Raw genomic sequence first — 24802 nt, 5'->3', positions numbered from 1 at the left:
ATGCCCCGGCTGCAACACCTTGTCACATGTTGCACTAGGCTTCCATCCACCCTCTCCCCTGCCGAGACCACAGTTCCACAACTTTGTTCGGTACACTTCTGCCACTGCATGCTAACCCTAATACCCAACTATCACATATGAATGCCCAAGTAAAATATGTCCTCAGAGGTACTGCCTGTCTTTATCCGATAGCGTTTTCCATTTTAGACCGGACTGTATTGAATAGCCAGTAGGACTGGGGCAGCCTCATCTAGATGCCAGAAACACGCATGAGACTAGCTGTACCCTTCTGCTACAAACCTTCAGGGTGTATGGGACTGTGGGGAAATGTACTGTTTTCTTTGGGTCAAGCCTCTAGTTCTTAGGAGAAAATGTGACCTAGTGATTAATGGTTGCGCCTGGTGACCTAGGTTTAAATCCTGGCTCCCATACACTGTCACGTTGTGCAATCTTCTGTGGAGATCAGGCTAGCTGCCTGCATTGAGTTCCCTTAGCTGCCTAAACGGGGACCATTAAAACTGCTTTCTATTAATAGAACAAGAACTGCTTCAAGTTAGTACCAGCAAAAGAAAGACACTGGGGAAAATGTAAACGGCCCAGAGATTCGTCCCCAATAACTGGCTTGCGACAGCTTCTAAACTTGGGAATCTCATTGCCTCCATGCTGTTGCCCCTCTAGGAAACGAAAACACGTCTATGTATGCAATTTCAGCACTTAGAACAATCTCATCATACACACTGTATCGATTAATCACAAAACTGTTTTATATCACTATATAAAAAAATATACAAATTCATACCAATTTTAAAACAGAGTGCAGAATAATTTCTGCCATAAAAGGAGATGTTTTCTTTTTATCTCACAAAGTGCAGTTGAATCTATAAAAAGAGATTCTATCTTTCTATCCCTCAAAAAAGAATGAAACAACCCCACAATGGACAATTCACTCACCCCCTTTCTATCTAGAATTAAAAAAAGGCCCTGTGTCATAACAAACACATTTGTCGAGTGCAAAAATAAGACAGCACCTAGCTTACAGGTTACTTTCTTGAAACATCTAGTGTCTTCAATAAGCAAATCCTTGTGTTTACAATATCGAGGTTCTTTTTAACTCAATAATTTATTAGTAGGTATTGTCAACTACGGAGCCCCACAAAACACCCAACGTGTTTCGTTCTTTATCGACAGTATAATAAAAATGTAAGAACTTCTTCAGGGGGAAAAAACACAATTTCTTTAGACAAACAGCTCTTCACACTGTTCTCTGTAGTGTTCTTCATAAACCGTGATGGTATTTGTTGTTAACAGCTTCAACGGATTTGCAGACATGTCTTCCAAGTAGACTTGCAATCCTCTGCTTGGGGGCATTCATAAACCAACGTTGTTCTGTAGTGGAAAGTCGATCCTTGTTCAAGATAATCATGTCTCTCCGCTCACAGGGTGCGGCCACTCTGTCGGTGGTTTCTGTACAAAGCACAGCTCGCTTCCAAACAAAGCCCAGACTAGAACTGCGTCTCGAGTATTCTGTCCCTTCCACCTGTCGAGGTCACGTTGATATTCACCTGATCAAGTTAGTACCAGAGCAGATTAAAGTGCTCCTTTTCTGCACATTTGGTACTTGATCAGGTCATGGGATCACTTCTCCCTTCCCCCGCCCCCTAGCACTTCTCCTCTCCCTCTTCCACTCACTTGCGCGATCAGATTGACACAAGGCCTAGTAAGATTGTTTGTTTTGTTTTCTTTCTGTTTCCCCTCCTTTTCTTGGCATGCCTAGAAAAACTTGTGTACAGGTGCATTATAAATTACATATATCATATGATGCTTTTTCTGGACAAGGGTGGACTGGGAACCAAAAGAGGCCCTGGAAATAGCCCCATATTACACATTTTCAGCAAGCCCGACCCTTTTTCTTGTGAAAAATATGAAAACAAAATCGGTTTCCACACCAAAGAGGCCCAGTATCCAGAGGCCTACTGGGAAATCTACATTGTCCCCTATAGGCCAGCCCACCCTTGTTTCTGGAGCATTCCTATTTAGCAGTTTTCTTCTGTGGGCTTTGAGTTTTCTGCAGCAACTTTGTATCCGTAATGTCTCTTTACGTGGCCTCCAAAATATTCATATGTGCTTTTAGTGCTTTCTCCTAGGGTTATCTTATGCAGGGTTTACCATCTTAGCTTCACAAACACTTGCTTATGATTTGGGAACCTTTTGCTTAGTTCCTGTGCATTTCTTGGCATTGCGTACGACAACTGTGTCCAACACTCTAGACATTTGCTCCTGTGGCACCTGTGCATAGGGGTTTGTTTGTGTTTTTTAGAAAGACTCTAGTCTTCTGTGGAAACCTCCCCCTCCCGCTGTTCCCTGTACTCAGTGTATTGTCTTCCCAACGATGCTCGCGTGCTTTAGGAACTTTCCCTCCAGGTTCCTGGATTCACTGTGTCACAGTTGAATGACACAATGAAGCTCGAAGCAGATAGCACCTTACGCCGGGTCCTGGACGATTGCCACCAGGGATTGATATAATTAGCTACAGAAAGGAACACCTGATGTAAGAGTGGCATGAGCCAGAATATGTTATATCAGAAAGGCTTGCAGATAATGTATCTTATAATTATTATATGACTCACAAAACAATGAATTAAGTGCCTTGACAAAGCCCAAGATAGGGCAAAACAATAGCGCGTGCCTCCTAGCAGAGAAATGTTGGCACAAGTTTACTTAAGAATGGCACAATGTCACTTAAAATGTCACTATGGGGACAAGTTCAATAAGGAATGATGCTCTGTGAAGAATTTCTCTTAAGATGAATGTGGAATAATTGAATTAAAACATAACAATTTGTAATCACGAACAAGATTGCACATCACAATCATTACAGAACTGGAAACTTGTGAGGATCGTTTATTTGAATGTGCATAGGCTTACCTAGAAAACCCCCCTTTTTTCCGAACGACACAACATGTTGTGTGTGTTTCAGGCACTTCTGGCCTGGCTGCCCTGGTTCTTGCGTTCAGCATTTATTGTGTTCGCTCCACAAAGCCTCCTGTGTGTTTTAGGACGTTTCTCTCCGTTCCTGGATGGCGCATTTCTCAAATTTGATTTCCCACAAACTTAAAGGCTCTAAGACTTTTCTTGCCTGGTCCCTAAGTGCAGCATTTCTCCTATACATTATGAACGCTGACCACAAGTCTGTTTGCTGTGCTTTTCATCCTCCTCTGGTTTCTAGTCTGGTTTCATCCCACCATTGTCTTATGCTTAGAGATGGTTCTTCAACGTTGCCAATGATTCCCTTTTCCTCACCATGTCGTTCCACAGTTCTCCCACCATGTTCGACCTTGGTCACTGCCACCATGCTCTCTCTGCATCTGGTATGGTTCACAGTTTAGGGTTCTAGTAGGGTTGTACAACTCCAGGCCTCGAGAGCCGGAAATCTGATGGGTTTTCCTGATATCCATCATTAATATTCATGAGGAAAAATGTGCATGCATCTAGAATCATTCAATGCAAATTTTATCTCATGAATATTAATGAGGGGTATCATGATAATCCAACATGGATCCGGCCCTCGAGGCCTGGACTTGGGCTAAGCATGCAGGGTCTTTTGGGGGATGTCTCGTGCACACCTTGGTTGTAAGGCACATCCTCCCTCCTCTGAACCAGTCCCAAGGAGTTCAGGGTACTTCTACCAGGATGCTCTCTCACTTTGACTAATGTAATAATCTCTTATTGTTCTCCTCAATAACCCCACCCAACAACTACAAAGTATCCATAGAATCAGCTAGATTCCTCCTTGGCCTTAAACCTCGGGATCACATCACCCTGCTTTACTTAACCTGCACTCACTCCCCCCACTCACTGACTTCAAAATCCTCAGCCCTATGCTCAAAGCCTATTGAAATAATGTACTCCTTTATCGCAGGCAGAAGCTAAAATACCTCCCCTAGAGGCATATTAGAACTTCAGGATATAAACCTTTGGTTTTTACCAGCTTTTAGGAAAAAGAAAATAGACAGAGTACAGGATTTATCCTCTGGAATGGTGTCCCAGCTGCCTTTAGATCTGTGGCAACTCAGCACCACTTCCTGAAAAGACAAAAGGCTCGCCTCTTCAAGGAATCCTTAGAATCCTGAGCATTTGTGGATCTATGGACGTCCAAGCCTTGTCCGCTTCTTCTCCACCTAGATTGTATTGCATTGTATTGTTTATTTATTTATAGAGCGCACCTGGCCGTTAAGCAACTGGGTGCTTGCAATAAAAATCTTAGTCTGACCGTGCGCTTGTCGCTTTCCCTGCTCCTTTGGCACTTAACGGATGTGAGTCTTTTTATATCCTGTGAAGATCGGTTTCCCCCATCCCCGTGCCCTGGTGCAGGAGGACCTAATACACAGCTACACCCTTAATGGATGCATCACAAATGCCCAGTAAATAAATAAAACAACATACTTGGCCAGTGTCTGGATTATACAGCATGATTTTAATGGCACATCACATTCACACAGGTATTGCCATTTGGGATGATCAGGTGCCATCAACTGGCTTTGTGATGTCCCAGTGATAGAGAGGCAGTCAATATTTTACAATATTGACTGATGTAAAGGTCTCCATTCAATATTGGGCATTGTGACAGCACATCTTATTTCCATGTAGGAAAAACACAGGGCAGTAAAGGTTTTCTGTGACCATGATGTCTCTCTTGAATTCACACTTCAGCTGCAAATTTCAAAGGGCAGCATGTTTTAGGCATTAATACTGTACTTTCCCAGCACTGATTTTAATGGGTTCTTTGGAAGGGGAACGGATGGGGTTGCCAACACGTACTAGATGCTTTTATTTCCAAAATGGGCACTCTGAATACTTTTGTTTGTCACCTAAACAGGTCAATACTTAACAAACATGGTTCCTATCTTCTATCTTTTTCAGGAGAAAATAATCGAAACTGAATTCGTAAATAAATATATATATTGGTAGTGGCTGTGTAGTTATGGTTAAGTTGCTAATCCCATAGGAAGAGCACTTTTTGGGCAGCTTATAACTTTTCTCCCCCTGGACGAATCCACACCAAACTTCGCAAAAAAAGAAAGTTATAGGGGGGGTCCCGAAGTTTCTTTTTTTCCCATAGACTGAATGGGGAAAACATTTTGCTCACACCTACAGCCCAAACCACTGTTCGGAATTTTTTGATTTTCACCCAATTTGAGGCAGGAGCAGCGGCTTGGTCCCGAAAGCGTGCTTTTGTAAATTTGGTGAAAATCCGTCCGGTATTTTCTTTTTAAACGACCAAAAAGTAGGTCACAAAAAAATAGTGATATCTATGTCCGCTCTGTGGTCACACTTCCCTGTCTGCTTCGCAGGCAGGACACCGATTGGCTGATCAGCTTGTGTCATGTGTGCGGACATGGAACATGTCCGCTGATTGGTTGGAATGAATCGTGAGGTGCATCCTATTGTTTCGATGCACCCGCCATCTTGGATCCACGGACATCCACGGACATCCGTGGACAGCGAGGCGACGAACAGGGGAGAAATACAAGTTTGGCAAGTGTGTTGGTGTGTAAGAGGGCTTGGGGAGGATGGGAGAGTAAGAGATGGGTCAAATGCGTATTTGTTTAGGTGGCAGGCACACCTGATGTGTTTGTCATGTCCACGGTCACCGCGGCTGTCCGCGGACATAAAAAATGCATTAGCCCATATAGCACAGTTAAAATGTATGATTCTATGGGTGTGTTATGCTGCAGTGGTTGAGGCAAGGGTCTAGAGTCTTGGGTGCATGGCCTAAGGCCATAGGCCATAGGCCATGCACCCAAGACTCTAGGCCCTGTCCACAAGCACCGCAGCATGACACACCCATAGAATCAAATATCCACAAATCTACAGTTTGTGTACTGTTTGATTTGTATAGTTTGTAAGTGAAGTTTTGGCTACGTCATGTAATTAAGATTGCAGAGTTTGGTAACAAGGACTGCAGTATAACATATCCATGGAAGTAAACATTTTGTATTGTGGTGTATAGTTAGATGTTTGCTTCAATGGTTGTGTTATGGAGCAGTATTTATGAGTTGTATTTATTATAATATACTTACTGTTTGATTTTTTGTGATTGGATATATTTTTTTCATGACGTGGGTAACTGGAGTAGATATATTCTTTGTCAATTTCTGTGATAAAAGAAAAGATCATGTTAGTGTAGGTAGTTTATAAAGACTTATTACATTGCATAATAGACATTTCTGCTTTATTTATACCCTCATATTTAGTAGTTTAAAATCAGTGTACTGTGCAATTTGCTCAGTTTCAGTGTTTGTTGCTTAAATCATTGTGTCTGTGGGAAAATAAATCCATGTTGGATTAAAAAAAACTTTTTTTGTTATGGTAGAGTACTTTTGTTTCTTTATTTTCAGTGTTTACTTGTTATTTCAGGCTAATGTTCTATCTGTTGGCATGTTGCAGATTGTTAGATGCCTGTTGTCGAATTGTAACTGGTTATAGTTTTTTATTTACATTCTCAAGTTGCTAATCTATATGTTGGGTTGTTGCAGATTCTTGGGGCAGTTCGATACATGTTGGCATATTCTAACTGTTTATTTCTTTTTATAATTTATTGGTATTGATTTATCTGTTTGGTTGTTGCACAATTTTGGGGCAGTTAGATACCTGTTGGCATATTGTAGCTGTTTATAGTTTCCTAATTAAAGTTTTATTAATGTTTATGCATAGATTAGTTATTGGTGGTATTGATATATCTGTTTGGTTGTTGCAAAATCTTGGGGCAGTTGGATACCTGTTGGTGTATTCTAACTGCTAATAGTTTTCTAATTGAAGTTTTATTAATGTTTATGCACAGATTAGTTATTACATTTTGGTTTTATGAATATTAAATAATCGTTTATAAGAATTGCTGGTAATCTTTGCTTTAGAGCAATGGTACTATCATTACATTCGAACCATCCAAAATTCTTTTTTACATATGCAGTGTAGTGACCTGCATTGGTTGTGGCTCCTGCATGGTAGATTATACCCATTGTTGTGAAGGTTTTCTTACCAAGTGATACTTGACCATGTGTGAATCCAGTCAGCTTGCAGTTGTTTTTGGTACCATCTGCATTGTAACGCAAAAGCATTAGTATTACGTATTTACTATGTGTTTTTATTCGTAAAGTGAAGCGATTATCTGAATTGCAGGTAGTATATAATCTGCCATGGTTTGCATTTCGTACAAGTTGCTCAAATGGAACGGATTCACAGTTAGGAATGGATACATACACAAAACGCTCATTAGGGATTTGTTCCTGTGCCGTATTGTTGCACAGAGTGCATCTATGTTTCCACATGTATGAAATCTGGAAGATTTAATTCATAGGTATGTTTTTGTTTTCCAGTACTTGTAGTAAGTACATTCGACATTCTTGTGGATCTTCTTGTGAGTTTATAGTGCATTTCACCATTCCAGCACAGTAGTCCAATTCTTGTCTTATTCCATGAACACTTTGTGTTGTCAGGATTGTTGCTTGCATTTCTATGAAGGAGTAACATTTGCAAACACAATTGGTCTGTATTGTGTAAGTAAATGTTGTCAACAATTGGTGGCAATTGAAATAGAATATTTATTGCTACATTTGGATAGCAATTTACACCAGTTATATTTGAAAATTTGAATGGACCAGATAGTTCTGTGTCCAAGTCATTTCTTCAGAGTGTGTGTTGCTTCTTTGAAGAAGTACCTGAGTTACTTTGAGTAGTACATTCTTCTTTGGTTGTAGCAATTGATGATGTATTAGCTTCTTTTATTCTCTTTGGAGGATTTGCAGTGAGACCTGTTGCATTTCTGTTTGAAGTAGTTTTCTTTTACAACGTTTTGCTTTTTGTGGAACAGGATAGGTTTTTAGATGGGGTGTATAGTGTACGTAGTCTATTGTATTCTAAAATGCAAGGAATATAAGCATTTACTTTACTTGCATCAAAGTTGCTTAGAAATAGACCGTCAAGTGTAAGTAAGCGTGATAGTGCTACGTAGCTCATGCCTTCTTTAAATACTGTGTTTCCCAATATCTACCAATGCTTTATTTAGGGTAAGACCATGTGTTTTGTGAATGGTGACTGCGTATTCTAGGGTTAGAGAAAATTGTTCTCTGCATACATGCATGTCTTTGAAAAGAAGGAATCAAGCTGTTGAGCGTCCTATCCTTTTTACTTCTGATAGTTTGTCAAAGAGAATATTGACAAACTGAATGTTGTTGTCACGTGGGTATGTTTGAAAACCAATAACTGTACCATGTCCTCAATTAACTAGTCCTTGCTCCACATCAAGGTTATGTTTAAGCATTACTCTACAGTTTAAAGATAATTTTAATATTTTCTCCAAACCAGCTGTGTTTAATTGAATTTGGAGCAGCTTGCAAGAGTTGGCATTAAGGCCATAGAATTGACATTTTTGTGTGCTAATTGTTCCATCATATGGCCATAGAGTGCATGGATGTGCCGGGTTTTTAATATTCCTTGTGCTTCTTGTGCACCAACTCTAATACTTTTTTTAAATGTTGGCATAGATGAGGTCTGCAGACTGGCACATGTTTTATGTTAATTCTCTGTATTGGAAATGTTGCCAAAGGTTAACATTTCCTATTCTGCCAACAGTTGTACGGCAGAGTTTGTGTCCTAAGGTTTTAAAAGTAGATTCACCTTTCACTGGTGTCAATTGTAGAAGATCTCCGAAAACGATAATGTGTTTTCCTGCAAAGAGTTCTTTGTACTTTGTTTTGAGTACTTCTTGTAATCTGAGGTGAATCAAGCCAACATTAGGTTGGAGACCATACACACTTCATCTATTAGTAGCATTTTCATTTGTTTTAACACTCTGTGTAGTTCCATTGCAGCTTCTGTAGAAAGTTTGTAATATTCTTATTTGTTTTGGTGTTCTATTAGAAGGAGTAATCAGTGTAAAGTGACACCGCCTATGTTGTAGGCAGCTAAACCTGTGGGGGCAGTTACAACAGCTGACAGTTTGTTGTTTGTCAGTTGTTGAAGGAATTTGCTGATGATGTTGATTAAGAATGTTTTCCCTGAACCAGCTGCCCCACTGACGTACAGCAGTATAGGGTTGTAATTTTGGCAGGTACATTCTTTATTGTCGTGCTGTACACCATGTGCAATTTCTTTTGTTACTTCTTCAAAAATGGTGAACTGGTCTTTGTTAAGTTTTGATTGTAGTACAGTTGTCTACTGTATGTTCTTCATAGTGACACATGGTGTTTACCACTTCTGTCATAGCTAATTCTGCCTCATTTGCTATTAGTGGCTGTCCTTGTGGTTCTTGACTTCCTGTTATAGAAGGTTGACTACTGTCAGAAGTGTCCTTATCTAGTTGGGCCTAGAGTTCTTCTTCGTGTTGCTGTTCATTGTGCAACATTGTTTTGTACTGCAAAAGTTCACATTGGTGATAGCGCTTTCTTTTGCTTTGAAAGCCTCTTCATAGCAGTCATAGTTATCTAGTATCTCTTCCTCTTTTCTCCATGGTTTCAAAAGTTGTAGCAGGGACATGTAATATAGTTCTTTCTGTTGAGGAGTTTTTAATGACAATTTGACATGATTAATTAAGCTCCGTTGGTAAGATTCACTAAGCTGCCTTCACAATCTGTCACTCTATATCTACCTTTGCTTTCATCGGATTTTATATTATTTTTGTATGCAAAGTTTTCGGCTATGTGGTATAGACACATGGTTTCCAAAGTGGTACTCCTGTTCGGGTAGTATGCGTCCAGTAAATTCTTCTTTAAAATGTCTTGGCTGTTGGGATCATTTTTGGCTATTGTTTCTATGTCCAGACATGATTTGAGTACTCTTTTCCTAGATTTATCAGGACCAAGACTTAGCCATACTATATTTTCAGATTTTCCATACAAAGCAGTACCGGTTAAACGATCTGCAGCTTCATAGCCGCCACATTCTCTATGAGAGATCATTTTTATGCCTAGGTTGTACAATTTCTGAGATAGTGTTTTGTCTGATGATAGGTCATGCCAGAGGTCTTGAAGCTCTGTTTTTTCTGCTTTTGTTAAATAGGCTGTAACATATTGTGCAACTGCAGTGGAATTGTCTGCAATGTACTGCACATCTATGTTTGCAATCCATAAGAGGGCAATGATTGCATTGTAATCATTGATATATTTTGATTCTTCTGTTTTTTTATGTAATATGTGTTCTTAGGTGATTTACCTTTAACATTATGTCGAACTGAAGACATGAAGTTGTTCACTTCACCTGTTTCTGTAACTGGTCTAGGGAAACCAAAGCTGCATTTGGTGTAGTGTTTCCCTTTGCTTTTGTATTTGCAACGACAATATTTGCCACATTTGTGTCTTTGAAATTGTACAATGTGTCCATGAAGGTCACTATGTGTCTTTTGTGAAGGGATTTGACAAGTGACATATTTTTGGATGAACTGCAAAACAGTGGCATCACTGTCCTGACCAAATGTAGGTGCACCTTTAATCCATAAAAGCATGTGGATATGTGATGCTCCTCTGGCTTGGTATTCTTTTCTCCAAAAGAAGTGTTGCACTTCTCCGAGGGGAGGAACAGTTTTATTACAAATAAAGTGTAGCATAGTAATGAAACGATGGTGGAAATATCTTGAAACATTAACAGGATCTAGAGAGCAAAGTTCTCCGGATGTTAGTACATCTATGTTGGTTTTGTTGTTGTTTCATATGCATAGGAAATCATGTAAATCTTCCCATGCATATTCTGGACAACTTAATGTAACAAACCAAGTGGGTGGTCCAAGGCTCTGATCATACAGCGTACATCTCTGTGACATCGGAACCAGTATTCTTTCGTACCACGCATGTTTGCAAACAGATTTGTTATGCTTGATTGTAAACCTCATCTTTTTCTTGCACTTTTTGTATTAATTGTGCAGCTGACATATTTTGAAAGTGGGTTCCAGATTTCAATATGTGTGCAACTCCGTAACATAGGGTTGCTAATTCACTTTCAAAGAGTAGGTGGAATATGTATTCCACATTTTATCTAAATCTCGGATCTTCAGAATACATTCGTAAAGAGCGGTATTCTGATGCTGTTATCTGAGTGGGTCTATCATCGTATCTTCCCCATTTGCCAGTAGGAAATAGTGAAAAAGCACATGCTTCTATACTTTTTTCCCATACACCGATTGGTGACCCCTTGGTTTGTCGCATTTGGTAAGTTTCTAGTGCAACATCTATGCTCTCATTAGAGTGCAATGGATGAATTGTATAATGGTCTAAAAGAGTGGATACTGCAGCAGGATCCAGAAGTTCAAATTGACCAGTTTTGAATTATTTCAGCTGTTTCTCTTAAGCTTTCTTCAATATGTATGTCTTTGTAGTATTCATTATTGTGTTTCAGATATTGCAAGTCTTGTCTAACTTTATGTAAGTCCACGAGTTGTTGCCAAGTTTTTTTGTCTTTTGTTGATACACCATTTACTAAGACAATTAAAGAATGCTCTATTGGACATTGCACTCCTAGTGTGTGCACATTTTCTGTCAGATCTAATGGTAAATAAACTACTTTGCCACAAATCCCTTTCACCAATTCAGAGGGAGGTAATTTTGCTGTTTTTGGTTGAAGGCGTATTATTGCTTGAAATGGGTTTACTGTTTGAATTATGATGCTCTCATACAAATTGAGTTGTTGCCGGGGTTTTGGTAGTGGGAATAATTCAAAATGATTTGTGATAGCACGTGAAGGAGTTTGGTTGTTGTCAAGTTTTGTAGTGCAGTAACTGCAACATATTAGGAGTTCACTTATTTGGTATTTGTTTTTTGCTAAAAGGTACAGAGCTAATTCAAACCATTTGGAATGTTCATTGTCTTCTATTTTGTATGTTACGTCTATAGTTTTTGTGTTACTTTTGTAAAAAGTTCTGCGGCGAGACACACACACATGGTTTGGTACTTCAGCGGATGTACGTTTAAATTTTAGTATTTCTTTTTTGTATGTGTGAAACAGAAGGTTGCCATGTGCAGAATTGTCGCTATTCTGTTCTAAAACTATTGCATTTTGTACATGCTAGTTCTAAAGCTGGACTTTTAGCATAGTACAGTTTATACACTAGATTTCTTACATTTGAATGATGTGTTGATATCATTTTTATATCATGGAAGGTGCTTTTGCAAATAGGTCCTGAAATGCAGGCTAATGAATGCCCTTGTAGTCCTGTGTATTTGCGCACTGGACAGTTATCCATATTTTGCAGCACTTTCATTTTGATTTTGTCTTTACCTTTCACATACTGATTGAGGAACTTGAATAAAGATTTGAATGATTTGTTAGGAATGTTACACATTGACGTGCATGGCCATATGTATACTGGATGGTCTGGTTCAGTCGAATGGAGAGGTAATTCTGAGTTTTCTGGGGGAACTTTGGTAAGCAGTGTTTCTTGTTCCATGATGGTATTATTGATTTGTTCATATCCTCGTCCAGTGCTATGGATGGCAATTGTGTTTGTTTGATTTTGTTTGCATGCTTCTTCATTAAAATATGGTTCTGTGGTCGTGGTGTGACTCCATTCACCTCCACAAATATTTAAGAAGTTATTTTTGTTGACATTCCATTTATTCAGAAGTTTCTTTTGTAGTTTAGTACTTAGTTTTGTTAGTGGTTTCATCCTGTTTATAACTAAAATAAATAACTTCCTTTGAGAAGGATTGCAATGTCTACGAGTGCTTCTAGGATTAATTTTCTACGATACGTTTTCAGGGTTGTGGATGATTTCACTCCTCTTCTTATTAGATTCTGAAGGACTCTGGCAGAACATTTTTGCTAAAATACTTTTTTTTGCTATGGTTTCTTTCTACTATATCAGGATTTACAGGAGCAGTGTTAGCAGTAGTGGTGGCTGAATTCTTGTAAAGCATTTTTTGTTTCATGCCACAGTTTGATATAGGAGGCAAAGTTTCTGTAGTTGAAGATTCATTTGTTTCGCTAAATGACTGCATTAGCTGTTTTGTTTTAACGTTTTGTACAAACTCTGGTCGAGATGGATGCTTACTTTGGACACTTTTATTTTCATTTTCTCTATTTCTGCATTCCTTTCTACAGATTTGCTTTTTGGTAGGCATTCTTTGGGGTCTTTTGAAAAAAAAGAAGGTATGGGTTGGCCTGTTTTACAATGTATGTGTGCTGTGTGCATGCGTGTATGAATTTGATGGGGAAGATGTATGTGGTGGTGTGTGCATGTGCATTGGGCAGTTACAATGAGCTGGGAAGTCTATTTTTCTGTTTGTATGTTACTACACTGTGGTTCAGATGAGAGTAGAAAGTGAGCTAGTGGTGAGGAGAAGCATTAATAGTAAACGTAATGGTATAAAATTAAAACCGTTCTTTGTTTTCTAGTACTAACATTCTAAGGGATGAGTATGTTATTTGTGTTCCAAAAAAACAGATTTGTGTGCCATTCTGCCTGCTAATCTCTGTTTAATAAATGGGGATTTGTGGGCAGAATAGTTCAGAAATCGATGTTTTTTTTGGTGCGCAAATTACATACATAACCCACACAATCTCTTTGAGGAACAGTAAGAATATAAAGGTAGTTTTGTACTTACTTATTTTTGTGCAAAGACCAGGTTTCTTCGGATATGTTGTTTGTAGTGTAGATGCTGTTGATTTTCAGGAGAGTGGTCTTCACTGCAATTGTAAAAGGAGGAAGTTAGTAATTTTGTGTGTTTATAGCACTGATGTTAATGTACACGTTAATTTTTCAGCTTTTGTGGACTTATTCTCATTTGATATCTCGACACAATGTATGCGTGCATTTCATTTGACTATGTGCAGCCTTTATATGTTATTTGAAATATGTTACTTGAACCTGCTTCGCAAATGAGTACAATTTTAAGTTCATGAAATTCCCTTATTTTTTTGCTGCTGTGTTGCAGATAGCACAGAGGTTTAGAAGTGATAGGTTATTATAGTAGATGGGAAAAATTTGAATACTTTCATATTATAAGTAGGAATGCGAAAAATCAGGGGCACCTGAGAGGGAGATGTCACCACAGCAATCGGGAACATTTATTTTTCTCGTACGATCGCATTGGAAGTAGCATTAATTTAGGCGGAAGACAGTAAAAAATTGTGACATTTTTTAATGAAAAATCGAGTATCGCGCGTTAATCGGGAGGGTTGACACATATGTATAGGTTATGTGGGAGAAAGCAAGAAGTAGTGCGATTTTTCAATGACAACTCGGAAGTCTCGCGCTTAAAGCGGGAGCGTTGGTACGTATGTATTGGCTATGCAGATTTAGTGGCATTAATTTGTTTAAAAGGATTCATAAGAGTTGCACATGTACTCTGAATAATATATGCATACGTGTACTTTGTAATCATGCATGTGGGTATGCATGGAGCTGTAAGTAGAAATCCTCGAAACTTGCACAGTACTTTTTGTATTAGGTGTTTTGCAATGATATGAGACTTCTATTCAGAGTGATCAACAGTACATTTGAAGTGCGGAACTCTGATGATGGAGCTAGATGTAGAGGTCTTGGATATGATTGGTGGATGGTTGTGTGACTGCTTAGCTGTGTCCAATGAGGGAATGGATTCGCAAGTGATGTGGAAATGGTAGAAGGGCTGGCTAAGAGTTACGTGCCGCACGGACACCACGCTTGTCTGCGGTTAGGGCGTGCCACATACAGGGTTTTCCAGCAAATTAAGCATGGAAAGGGGACTGTAGGGATCAGCCAATCAGATGTTGACATTGTTGATTTGTGTAGAAAGAGAGTGTGTGTAGTGAAGATGGCAGAGGTGGAGACAAGACAGTCAGGGTGTTGGTGCTCGGAGATATTTTTGTTCATGGTTTACAGCACTATTCTGAATGTAGGCATGTGGCAAACAATTTTGATGTACGAGGAGTGGAGGTGGTGTGGAGCACTGTGACGGATTGCAATGTAGAGACAATTCTCCAAGTTTGCAGAGATATGCGTAGGATGAACAGTGCCCAAGTTGTAGTTTTGCACTATGGTGCTTTACATTTGGGGTATGTGAGTTCACCTACTTTGTTGGGAGATTTGGAACAGTTGGTTCAAGCAGTCATCAACATCTTTCCAACTGCTAAAGTATTTTTTCTAGCTTACTCCCTCGAGCAAAATGGGACAACAGTTTTGTTTTTTGTCCTGATCAAAGTATTGCTAGGCGTGCAATCAATCGCCGCATGCCTGCTTTCATGTTAAGAGCTCGTATGTTTTTATGCAGCCACGAGAACATTGTTTCTAGTAATGCGGCTTATTTTGAAGCAGATGGTGTTTCTTTATCTTTTTTGTGAAATACCATGTTCTTTTTGAATGTAAGGCCTGCTTTGTAGAAGGTTATGTAATGATTGTTGGAGTAAACTAAGAAGAAAAAAAAAAGAAAAAAATACAAAATAACAGGTGTCTGTCAGGCATCTGCAAAAAACCCCAAAAAACGACTCTTTTCAGAGCCCACCTTAAAGCGGAAAAGGGGAAAACTATTTAAATGTACAGTCGTCACGCTCAGATCCATTACATGTCTGCGGACATGGCGGTAGTCTGCAGGCAGCGCGTACTACATGCGGGGATTGTGGGGTGAAGAGGCATGCAAATGAGATTGAGCGGAGCTAGGTATTGGTCAGTAAAGTTCAGTGGGTGTGTTGTGAACGGAGAGATTTAGTGAGAACGTCTTTTCCCTGAGAGGAGAACAGACAGCTATGGCTGTGTGTGCTCGAAAACAGATTATCTGGATTTTGGGAGACTCATGGATACATTGGTTGAAGGTGCATGCAGAACGTTGCGGTATATCTGCAGATATTGGATTCCCTCATAAGGAAGTGCACTGGCACAGAGTGCGTGGAATGAGGTGGCTGGACTTGGTACCTCTCTGTGCTATTTTACAGACAGAGCGTCATCCTGATATAATTATCATTCATTGTGGAGGAAACAGTTAAGGGCATGTGTCTGGAATTTATTTGCAATTTGCAATGAAGGAAGGACTTGAGAAGGTCATGGACATGTTTCCAAATTGCTAAGTAATTTTTTCACATATTGCACAAAGACAAATGTGTCTGCTTTCTTCTTTATATGGTCCACAAATGGAGAAAGCAAGGCACACTGTCAATAAGGCTGTTTGTGCTTTTCTAAGAGATGTTGGCATGTCCTCTTTCCACAATGAAAATATTATGTTTCATAGCACATTCATTTTTCGCAGAGATGGAGTCCATTTTACATATGCTGGCAATCAGATTTTTCTTCGAAATGTAGAAAATGCATTGCAACCTTTTTTGCCATTATAGTCACCTAGTTTGCATTACATGTTGAGGAATCCAAGTTTTTCAAACACACACAACACCACCAAAAGGCTCTTTTCAGAGCCACCGCTTACTGCCAGAGAAAAGTGCATTGGTTTTGCTATGGTTGCACCTTAAAATTGTGTCTGTCCTAGGACTGTATGCTGTCTTTTTGAAAAATGCGCGGGGGCCTACACCGTTTTTTTGATAGTTCCTTTTTTAAACTGAGAAAGGCGGCTTTGAAAAGAGCCTTTTTTTAAAAAAAATTGTTGTTTGATATTTTTTGGGATTTTTTACACATGACACACTAGGAGAGGAGGGGAAAGGAGGGTAAGGAAAGGACACCAACCACGGGGATAAGAAAGGGCAGGTGGAGAGAAAAAGATGGAGGGTGGGCCTCATTTAGGTAGGTAGCAGGTCTTCTGGTGCTCTGTGACCAAAGTCTCGAAAGCACTTCGAAGACTCTCCCCCCCTGCAGAGTACTGTGTCGCAGTACATACACAATATTGTGACCTTTGAAAGGTAAGGGTTAACAGCATCGCGAATGGCCTGTGAGGCAGCTGGAGGGATGCGCTCTCCTACAGGAGTGTCTCTTGTGGACAGAAGATTGGACACGGAGGATGCTGTGGAGGAACTCAACCTACTACTTTCTTTACATGGTACCACCTTGCGAATGTCCGCACCGTGGAACGAAGTTAGGTGTTGCTTCATGGTTGTTGTACCAAAGCTGTACGCACCAGGTCTCCCACGACTCAGCACCAAATTGCACTTTTTGCAGGTGAACAGGTTTGCACGTGCTTTTGGTAAATTACAGCCGCCACACCCATGACTCCCGGCTAGTGGTGGTAGTAGGGATTTCCCCCACCTCATTCTCTTCATCCTCTTCTTCCTCGCTCTCTACATCCCCATGCATATTTCCTTCTGCAGGCCCTTGGGGAGGTGGTGGCGGTAGAGGGCTTGGGGGTGGTGCTGAGGCTGAAGTAGCAATAGCAGCAATGGAGGCCATTAGGGTTGGTGAGATAATCCCCACTAGAGCACTAAAGGCAGCAAAACTTAATCTACAATTGCCAGAAGTACAATGAAGATGAGCTCGGGGGTGTGGCCTTTTATAGGGGTGCACCTCATGGCCATATCGATCACTCAAAAGCGTTGAAAAAGTTCCAAACAATATGTGGAAAGCTAGGGCCATTCTATAGGACATGTGAAATGGTGATTTTGAATTGTAAAATAATTTGCCTTGTCTGCATAAGTTCTTTTGAAATGCTGCGGAAGCAGACAGAGTGCTCAAATTAGGGCACACTATCAGCGTGAGTGCGGTCACATGATGACATCGTGAGCACATCCGCGAAGGAAATGGGTGCCGCAGGACACCAAATGCACAGGAACGGTTGTGTTCATGCGCGCGGGTGTTCTACGGACAGTGTTCGGGTCCTGAAACTAATTAAAAGTCCGACACAAGTGAGAAGGACAGTTACGGACAGGCGCGATGTTCGCAGGATTTACGGGTGTGGTGCAAGTGCATTACAAGTGCATAGATGTCTGCTGACTGTATGGCCAGGTATAGTGTCCTTAGGACACCTCCATTTTGTTTGATTACAGACAAGCCGAACACCGCGCCTGTTCTACGGACAGTTCCATCTTCGCTGCGGACGGTACGGACAGATATAGTGTCCTTGGGACACTCCTCTTTTGTTCATTTACGGACATCCCAGCCACCTGGTGTGTTCTGAGAACAGTTCCATCTTGGTTGCAAATGGTACGGGTAGGTGTATTGCCCTTAGGACATCCATAGTTTATTAATTTGGGACAGGCAGAACAGGCGCTCTGTCCGCTGACATTTCAAGTCTTTTTTTAAAAAAAAAAAAAGTGACGCACACAATCCCATTTAAAGTACCATAACATTTTTTTTATTAAACACATATACAGCAATTAAGAGAGGGGGAAGAAGAAACTGAAACAAATATAAGGGAATTAATGGTTTCCACAGGGTCGTTGTGAGGGGATGAAGGGATGGAAGTTTCGTCGAAACTTTTATGTTGTTCTTCAGGGTTTGGGGATAGTTCACTGGGAAATGGAGAAGGGGACAGGTACAGGTAGGACAGTGGTATCTTATTTTTCCTTCAACGTGGTCCTCCACAAATTGCCTTAACCCGTTAAAATTCTCCTTCAGCATGTCCACTTTGCCTTCTATGTGTTTCAAGGTGTCTTGCACTGTGTCTTTTGGTGGATTTTGTTAATTTTTTACCTGGTCTGTTAAAAATAAATATATATATATGTTAAGTATCCATTACGTACTGACTATTAATTTGCTTATGCAGAGAAGTGTGTACCATTATTATCGCTATCTCCCGACAATTCGCCATGTGGAAAATTCTCCTCCAGCCAGTCCAAAGTACTGCACATTTCTGTGTGAAAACAACAGAAATACATTATTTATTCTGCACCTCATACAAAAAGTGTACCAACATACACGAAAAATGAACTTACTAATTTCTTGTAATTTGTATTCGTTGTGTTCTGTTCGTCTACTGTCGCTCCTAGCTGTACAGTTTCTGTGCGGTAATTACGTTGGAGGCATATCTTTTTGTTATGGTATAATCCATTTAATTACACATGGTATTCACATGGATGGGTCATGTGTGAAACGTGTAGGTTCCAATGGTTATTTGTTACTACTTATAATGTGTTCATGTGCTGCTTTTTGACCTTGCGCACTTTTTATATGGCATGATAGAACAATTTCAAATACCCCCTGACTGTTTGGGTAGTGTTGCTCTCGTCCACGCCCATCCGCAGACAGACGCTCAGTCCGTGGCCTTCAAATATCATTAGCGACAGAGCTTCAGTATGTTCAATGTTACATTTACACAAAGTAAGGGAATCCTAGTAATATCTCCCAATTTCATATGATGAATGTGTATATTCAGTAAAAAAAACGTTGTTAACGGGAGGTTATGCTTAAGTTGCCCTACTAAAAACCTGTTAAATTCAGTAAAAAAAACCTTTGTTAACGGGACGTTATGGTTCCAAGTAAAACCGAAAAAAACCTTGAAATTCACCAGTTATGGTAAGCTAAGCAACCATACCTCGCGCCACCACCGTGCACTGCTAACACTAACACCGAGGACATCAAAGATGACATCACAAATTAAGTGAGAATTATGTAATGAAATTAATATATCTACTGAAAATACAATAGGCTAAGATGGCCGCTATGTTTACCAGTACCATGTATGTTAAGGTAGAGAAGTCACATGACATGGATAGTCAGCTGACCAATAATAATTTCCGCCTGAGGTAGTCCCTGCTAACTGGATGGAATGCGTGACATACCGTTTTTTGTGAAGATTACATGCACTGCTATATAAATCCATGTTGTTTTTAAGGACTTTGAATGTATTTTTATGTAAGTATACACATTTAATTGTCATGTACTTTAACAGACCTAGTGCTTCAGCGTTAATTTGGAACTTAGTACACTGGTATTACAACCACCAGAAACTAAGCAGGAAGTTATTTGCATTGTTGAGCAGTTTCAAACTACCAAGCTCTGAAGCCCCCACTAAAAGCAGGCTGAGCGCCACATGAGTGGGCATCTTGAACTTTTTTGAATATATATTTATATATACACAAATTTTGAAAGCACCATAAGTGTTTTGTTTTTCACATATTTAAGAGGATAGGAGACACAAAAGAGGTGGAACATTTACAGAGGCAACGTAAACTGAATATGTACTGTATGTTTGAATGCATGTAGGATGTCACTACCCACTTTGTGACGTGACTCATGCCGTTCAGTACAGTATATATTGTGGACTGTGACCATATGATGCCCACTGGGTGTTATCGACTTTCCTCAGTGTCAGTCATTTAAATGAGTACTTAATCTGTAGCTCAAGTTTAACCATTTCAGTGCCCGCCCACCCTCAAGCACCCACTGCTCTGCTGGAACTAAAAACATGGTTTGCCTTGTTGCATGAGCACTCAACAAATGTAGATGTCTATATACTGTAACTAAGTCCCCTGCCTAATCTTGTTGGTGGATGCTGAGGTTCACAGGGAGGCAGAGTGCCGCTACAGCCCAGATGCCAATGGGCCCTACTGATGCTAACGCTGGGAGGATCCCCTGACTACTCTGTACATGCCATACACACATGCAAAGGGCAGTGGCTCATTGCATTGCCACCTCAGTAGCTCATGGCCCATTAATAGAATGTAGAAGCTGTAGTCCTGTGAAGCCAGCTTACCTGCACGCATGACTTCCCTTCCCTGGGTGTACACATTCCATATGAAATTACAGAAAGAAAGTGTGGCCACCTGAACCTAGGGCCCGAAATTTGAGAGAGTCGGACAGTCATCGCCCAATGCAGCCACTCCCATACAGTTAAGAACAAAAATGCTAAGGGAGTCAATATCAAGGGCAGGGCGTGATCATGGGAGCAATTACTGCCCAATGGGAGATGCTAGCCAGCCTCAGGTCTCACATCTGAACTGAAAGCCAAGCTCAGGAGTGAGGCCCACTTGCCAATCCCTGCACCAGGGGCCTGAAACGACACACATGAGTTCGCTTAACCCAAAGGGCGACTCTAAAGCAAGGCCAAGTAGTAGAGTGAGGACTGTTCAAGGGGAGAAAGGGGAGTCATGGGGCATGGGAGATAAAGGGCCAGATGTTTGTGAGGAAAGTGGCAACCATGACTTGGTGAACAGACCAAAGTTGGTGAAGGAATATCTGCAGGGAGTAGGAGCAAAGTCTGAGGAGGAGGTCGGAAGCAGACATGAGACAGATGAAATCACAGAGTGTTGACCTGAAGAATATTTTATAAGTAACTTTAAGAGAAAAGGAGGACAAGTGCAGTCCTAAAACCCCCAAATGAACCCCAGAGGTAGGGAGGAGAGATGTGAAGAAGGTTCTGAAAAGGTTGTGAAGAAGGTGGGAGATCTAGTAGAGACTGGAGGTCCATGACTGGTACACATGGGGTGCCTCAAGTGGTGAGGGAGTTGGGATGGAGATTACAGATGAGATGTGAATAAGAAAAAAATGAAATGGAAGCAAGTAAAAATGCATAAGTGGAAGATTAGTTGAAAGACTTGAAGTGATGAAACATTGCGAAAGTTAAGGTGCAGTAGAGAGACCATACACTAAGAGAAGGCAATACAGTAGTATCCAAGGGGAGAAGATGGTTGAATTGCAGCTACAAAGGGGTACACATAGGTGGGCAGGAGGAACAAGATGTGAGGCCGGATGCTGAGAGAGGTGAGTTTGCTGAAGTAGGTGGTGGAAGAAGCAGACCATGGGAGATAGTGAGGTGGTGAGGGTCATAGTGAGAAACCTGTCGAGACTCTACGACAGCCTCCTGTCATACTCCATGCTGGAACACTAACCAATCAAGGTGCCACCTACTAATCCATACCAAGCTCCAGTCCAAAGCGGAGGATCAGGAAGAGGTTATCCCTAATGAAGTCCATTAGAGAGACCTTCAGATAAGCAAAAGTAGTCGGGGCTCTTTTCCCAGAAGCCCTGTCATCAAGAGAGATTTTCTGAGAGCCCCATGGAGCCAAGAAGGCTGCAATACCAAGAATTCTATTTGCCTGGAAAGGGAAACCTTGACGGGAAAACATTTTCTCTATCCCTGCCTTTGACACGGGGCCTAAAGAACAGCCGGATAACCTTTGCCGCTCACGAGTGTGGACCAGGGTACATACCTCTTTGTTTTATCATTTATCATTGCGGCTACGTCAATGCTAGTTCTTATGCCAAAGAAGCTCTATGCTATACAGAGAGCAGTCAAAATCCCCTCTAACCGGGCCTTGATTTTCATTGCTATTTGTTCTTTATCAAGAAACTATACTTGTTATGGTCCAACACTTTAGATCTTGGACTATGCAAAGGAGACAGTTCATTTATATGCTAAAATACAGGTGATCTGTTTGTGACTTGGTGTTATCAATTACAATAATTAACTTTTCATGTGCCGTTTTGAAGCCATTTGATTTACCTGAGCAAGCTTTCAAAATCTGGACATGAAGTATTTGTGTGTCCTTGCATAGATCGAACAACTGCCAAACAATAACATGTGCTTGTAGCTAGCCGTCAAACAGATATATTCTCTTTTCAAAGCTCCTCTGAACTTTCAATACTTGTTTACAACACTTTTTCTTTTTTACAATATAGTTGAATGAAAAAGGAAAAACAACATATAGTGGCATAAACTTCCTAAACGAATAGTAATATCAAAGATCACACCTTCCCAACAATTCCACTCTAGCACTCTCGGAGGGTATCGGGCAGCACTACACACCTACACCAAACACCCCCAGTGGCTCTCAAGATGCTTTGGACTACAACTTCCACAGTCCCTTATCTGGCTAGGGCTGATGGGAGTTTTATTCCAAAGGTTGCAGGTTTCTGCAGTCAACAACTTTGCATGGCATTAATTAAAGGTGAACTTAGTTAGAATCCTAGTCATTGTTCAATCAGCTCAACCTTTGTTTTTGGCTCAAGCTCCCTTTGAAGTTTGAGGTGCGCATGCTTGCAGATGACCTTACATAGTCTAGTCATTCATCTAAAGAAATGTTTAATAACCAATGCACAGTTCAGAACGCATGCCTACGGGTCTTGATTCACTGAAAACGGAATCTGATAGTGTTTCATTATATGTGGAATGCAGTAGGCATTACTGATTTGGTTTTAATGCCCTTTTTTGTTTTGCAGACATGTGCTTTTGGAAGAGGCGCGGAGGAAAGGCATGCCGTTTGCCCAGTGGGACGGCCCCACTGTTGTGTCCTGGTTGGAGGTAAACTTGATATCTTTGTCGATATGTAGCAATAACATCCTGACAATGTGTTCTTGAAATTAGTTTTGATTTTGAAAGTGTGTTTTAGGCTTTAAGCCCTTGGGCCTGTGCATACGTTCTATTTGGCTAATTGTAGGGTCTGCTTAGTAGTGAATGTGGAAAAGAAGGATGTGTGATCAAGAATATGGGATGACATGAGGGAGTATGATTCAGTGATGGACTTTAATAAATATGCAGAATTATTTCACATTGAAAGCAGGTGGGTTTCTCAAACCATCCGATGGACCAAAATTGTGTCCTCTGTGTATTCCAGCGACTGCTTATCTATGCTGTGGTTTTTGTCTGATTGTTCCATGTCTAAGCGGGAGTTTCAATACCTGGTCTGTCCTTATATCATGTTTTCCTGATTTGATGGGATGAATTCCCCATCGATGTCTTTTTCAGGAGTTAGTCCGGTCTGAGTGGTTCTCAAACTACTATACTTCTGTGCTTTTTGTGTCTTGCTCAAGGAAATTAATCTGTAGGATTGTACTTCCTGCAAGTGTGTTCCCTTTTGCCCAGCCCTAAATGAGAGCTTTCTGGTTCAAATTCAAAGGTTGCCTTAAAATAACATCCTATGTTCATGGTTGTCTTTGAAAGTGTCTTTGGGGTTCTCCGGCCCACTTGAGCTTTCATGGGGAACAGCTTGCTTATATAGAAAACTGAAAGATATCCTTGGAATTCTCAGTCATTGTGTACTTAAATAGAACTGTACAATTCTTGGAAGCATAGAGTGGCATCTACATCTGCAAAACTCAAGAAGGGACTTTGGGCAACATCGCATTGTTAGAGCAAAGCGTTGAAAGCAAAACACATCAATTATACCAGGACAAATTATCTGTCCCACTTAAATGGTGTCATGAAATTAGGAATCCACAATAGTTTTAGAGATTTTTTAAAGCCTTCAGTTGTCAGGTGTGGGATGTATTGATATATCAACCAAATAGAGACGTTGAGCCATTTAGCGACGTGTGGACCTGACTCCTTACGTAAAAATGCTGGACAATACCTTAACAAAAAGTCAATCACGTCTTCTTGTCACCTTTCTTAATCTCTCCCAGGTCTCTATTTTTTAGTACTTTGAACAAATAGGTACTAAGTGTCAAAAAACACCTTGACAGAACTAAACCTAAGTGTAGTGATGAATAATTTTATTTCATTTACTTCACACAATATATAAGACATATAAAATTGTAAAACATTTTTTCTAAAATCTTATACAAATCTAAAATGCAATTACAAAATCGTACAATACAAAGCTTAATGGTGTGTAGTGCTCATAAGAACATTACCTTTCCTAAAGAAAGCACAATGGTCTGTAGCCCATAGGTTCCCTTTTCGCTCCTGGATACCTGATGTTAGCAACTATGTATATTGATACCCGTCCTAGTGCTACTCCAGGGTTCTACTACAACTGAATTTTCAAAATTATTTGTGTATTGTCATAAACTCACAATACTACTATATTGCCCAACATGTTTCGTTCAACAATTCAGTTCTATATAGTGTTCAAGAACTTCATCAGGGGGACCATCTGTACCCTTTAGCACTCTTAATGTCTGTAAGGTTATTACGTCACTTTTCAACATTTCACCATCCGTGACACTTTAAGAAATTTCACAAAATCTAAATATTATTAAACACAGTTCTTGACCGTGTCGTTCACAAAGTGTCGATTGGTCACG

At 40.3% G+C, this 24802-nt stretch overlaps 1 protein-coding gene across 3 annotated transcripts in view; it reads left to right on the top strand.

Annotated features, from left to right (window-relative positions):
* Nucleotides 1-24802, top strand: part of PPFIA4 (PTPRF interacting protein alpha 4) — a 3167227-nt gene that overhangs the window by 1777869 nt on the left and 1364556 nt on the right. For all 3 annotated transcript variants that reach the window (XM_069633679.1, XM_069633678.1, XM_069633680.1), the window contains one exon: nucleotides 22997-23078. In XM_069633679.1, coding sequence (XP_069489780.1) covers nucleotides 22997-23078 — 82 coding nt within the window. The remainder of the gene's footprint in view (nucleotides 1-22996; nucleotides 23079-24802) is intronic.

Source organism: Ambystoma mexicanum, chromosome 13, assembly GCF_040938575.1.
Source record: "Ambystoma mexicanum isolate Mex_15411 chromosome 13, UKY_AmexF1_1, whole genome shotgun sequence".
NCBI classification, from domain to species: domain Eukaryota; kingdom Metazoa; phylum Chordata; class Amphibia; order Caudata; family Ambystomatidae; genus Ambystoma; species Ambystoma mexicanum.
The sequence above is the reverse complement of the archived record's forward strand: the minus strand, read 5'-3'. Positions and strand labels throughout refer to the sequence as shown.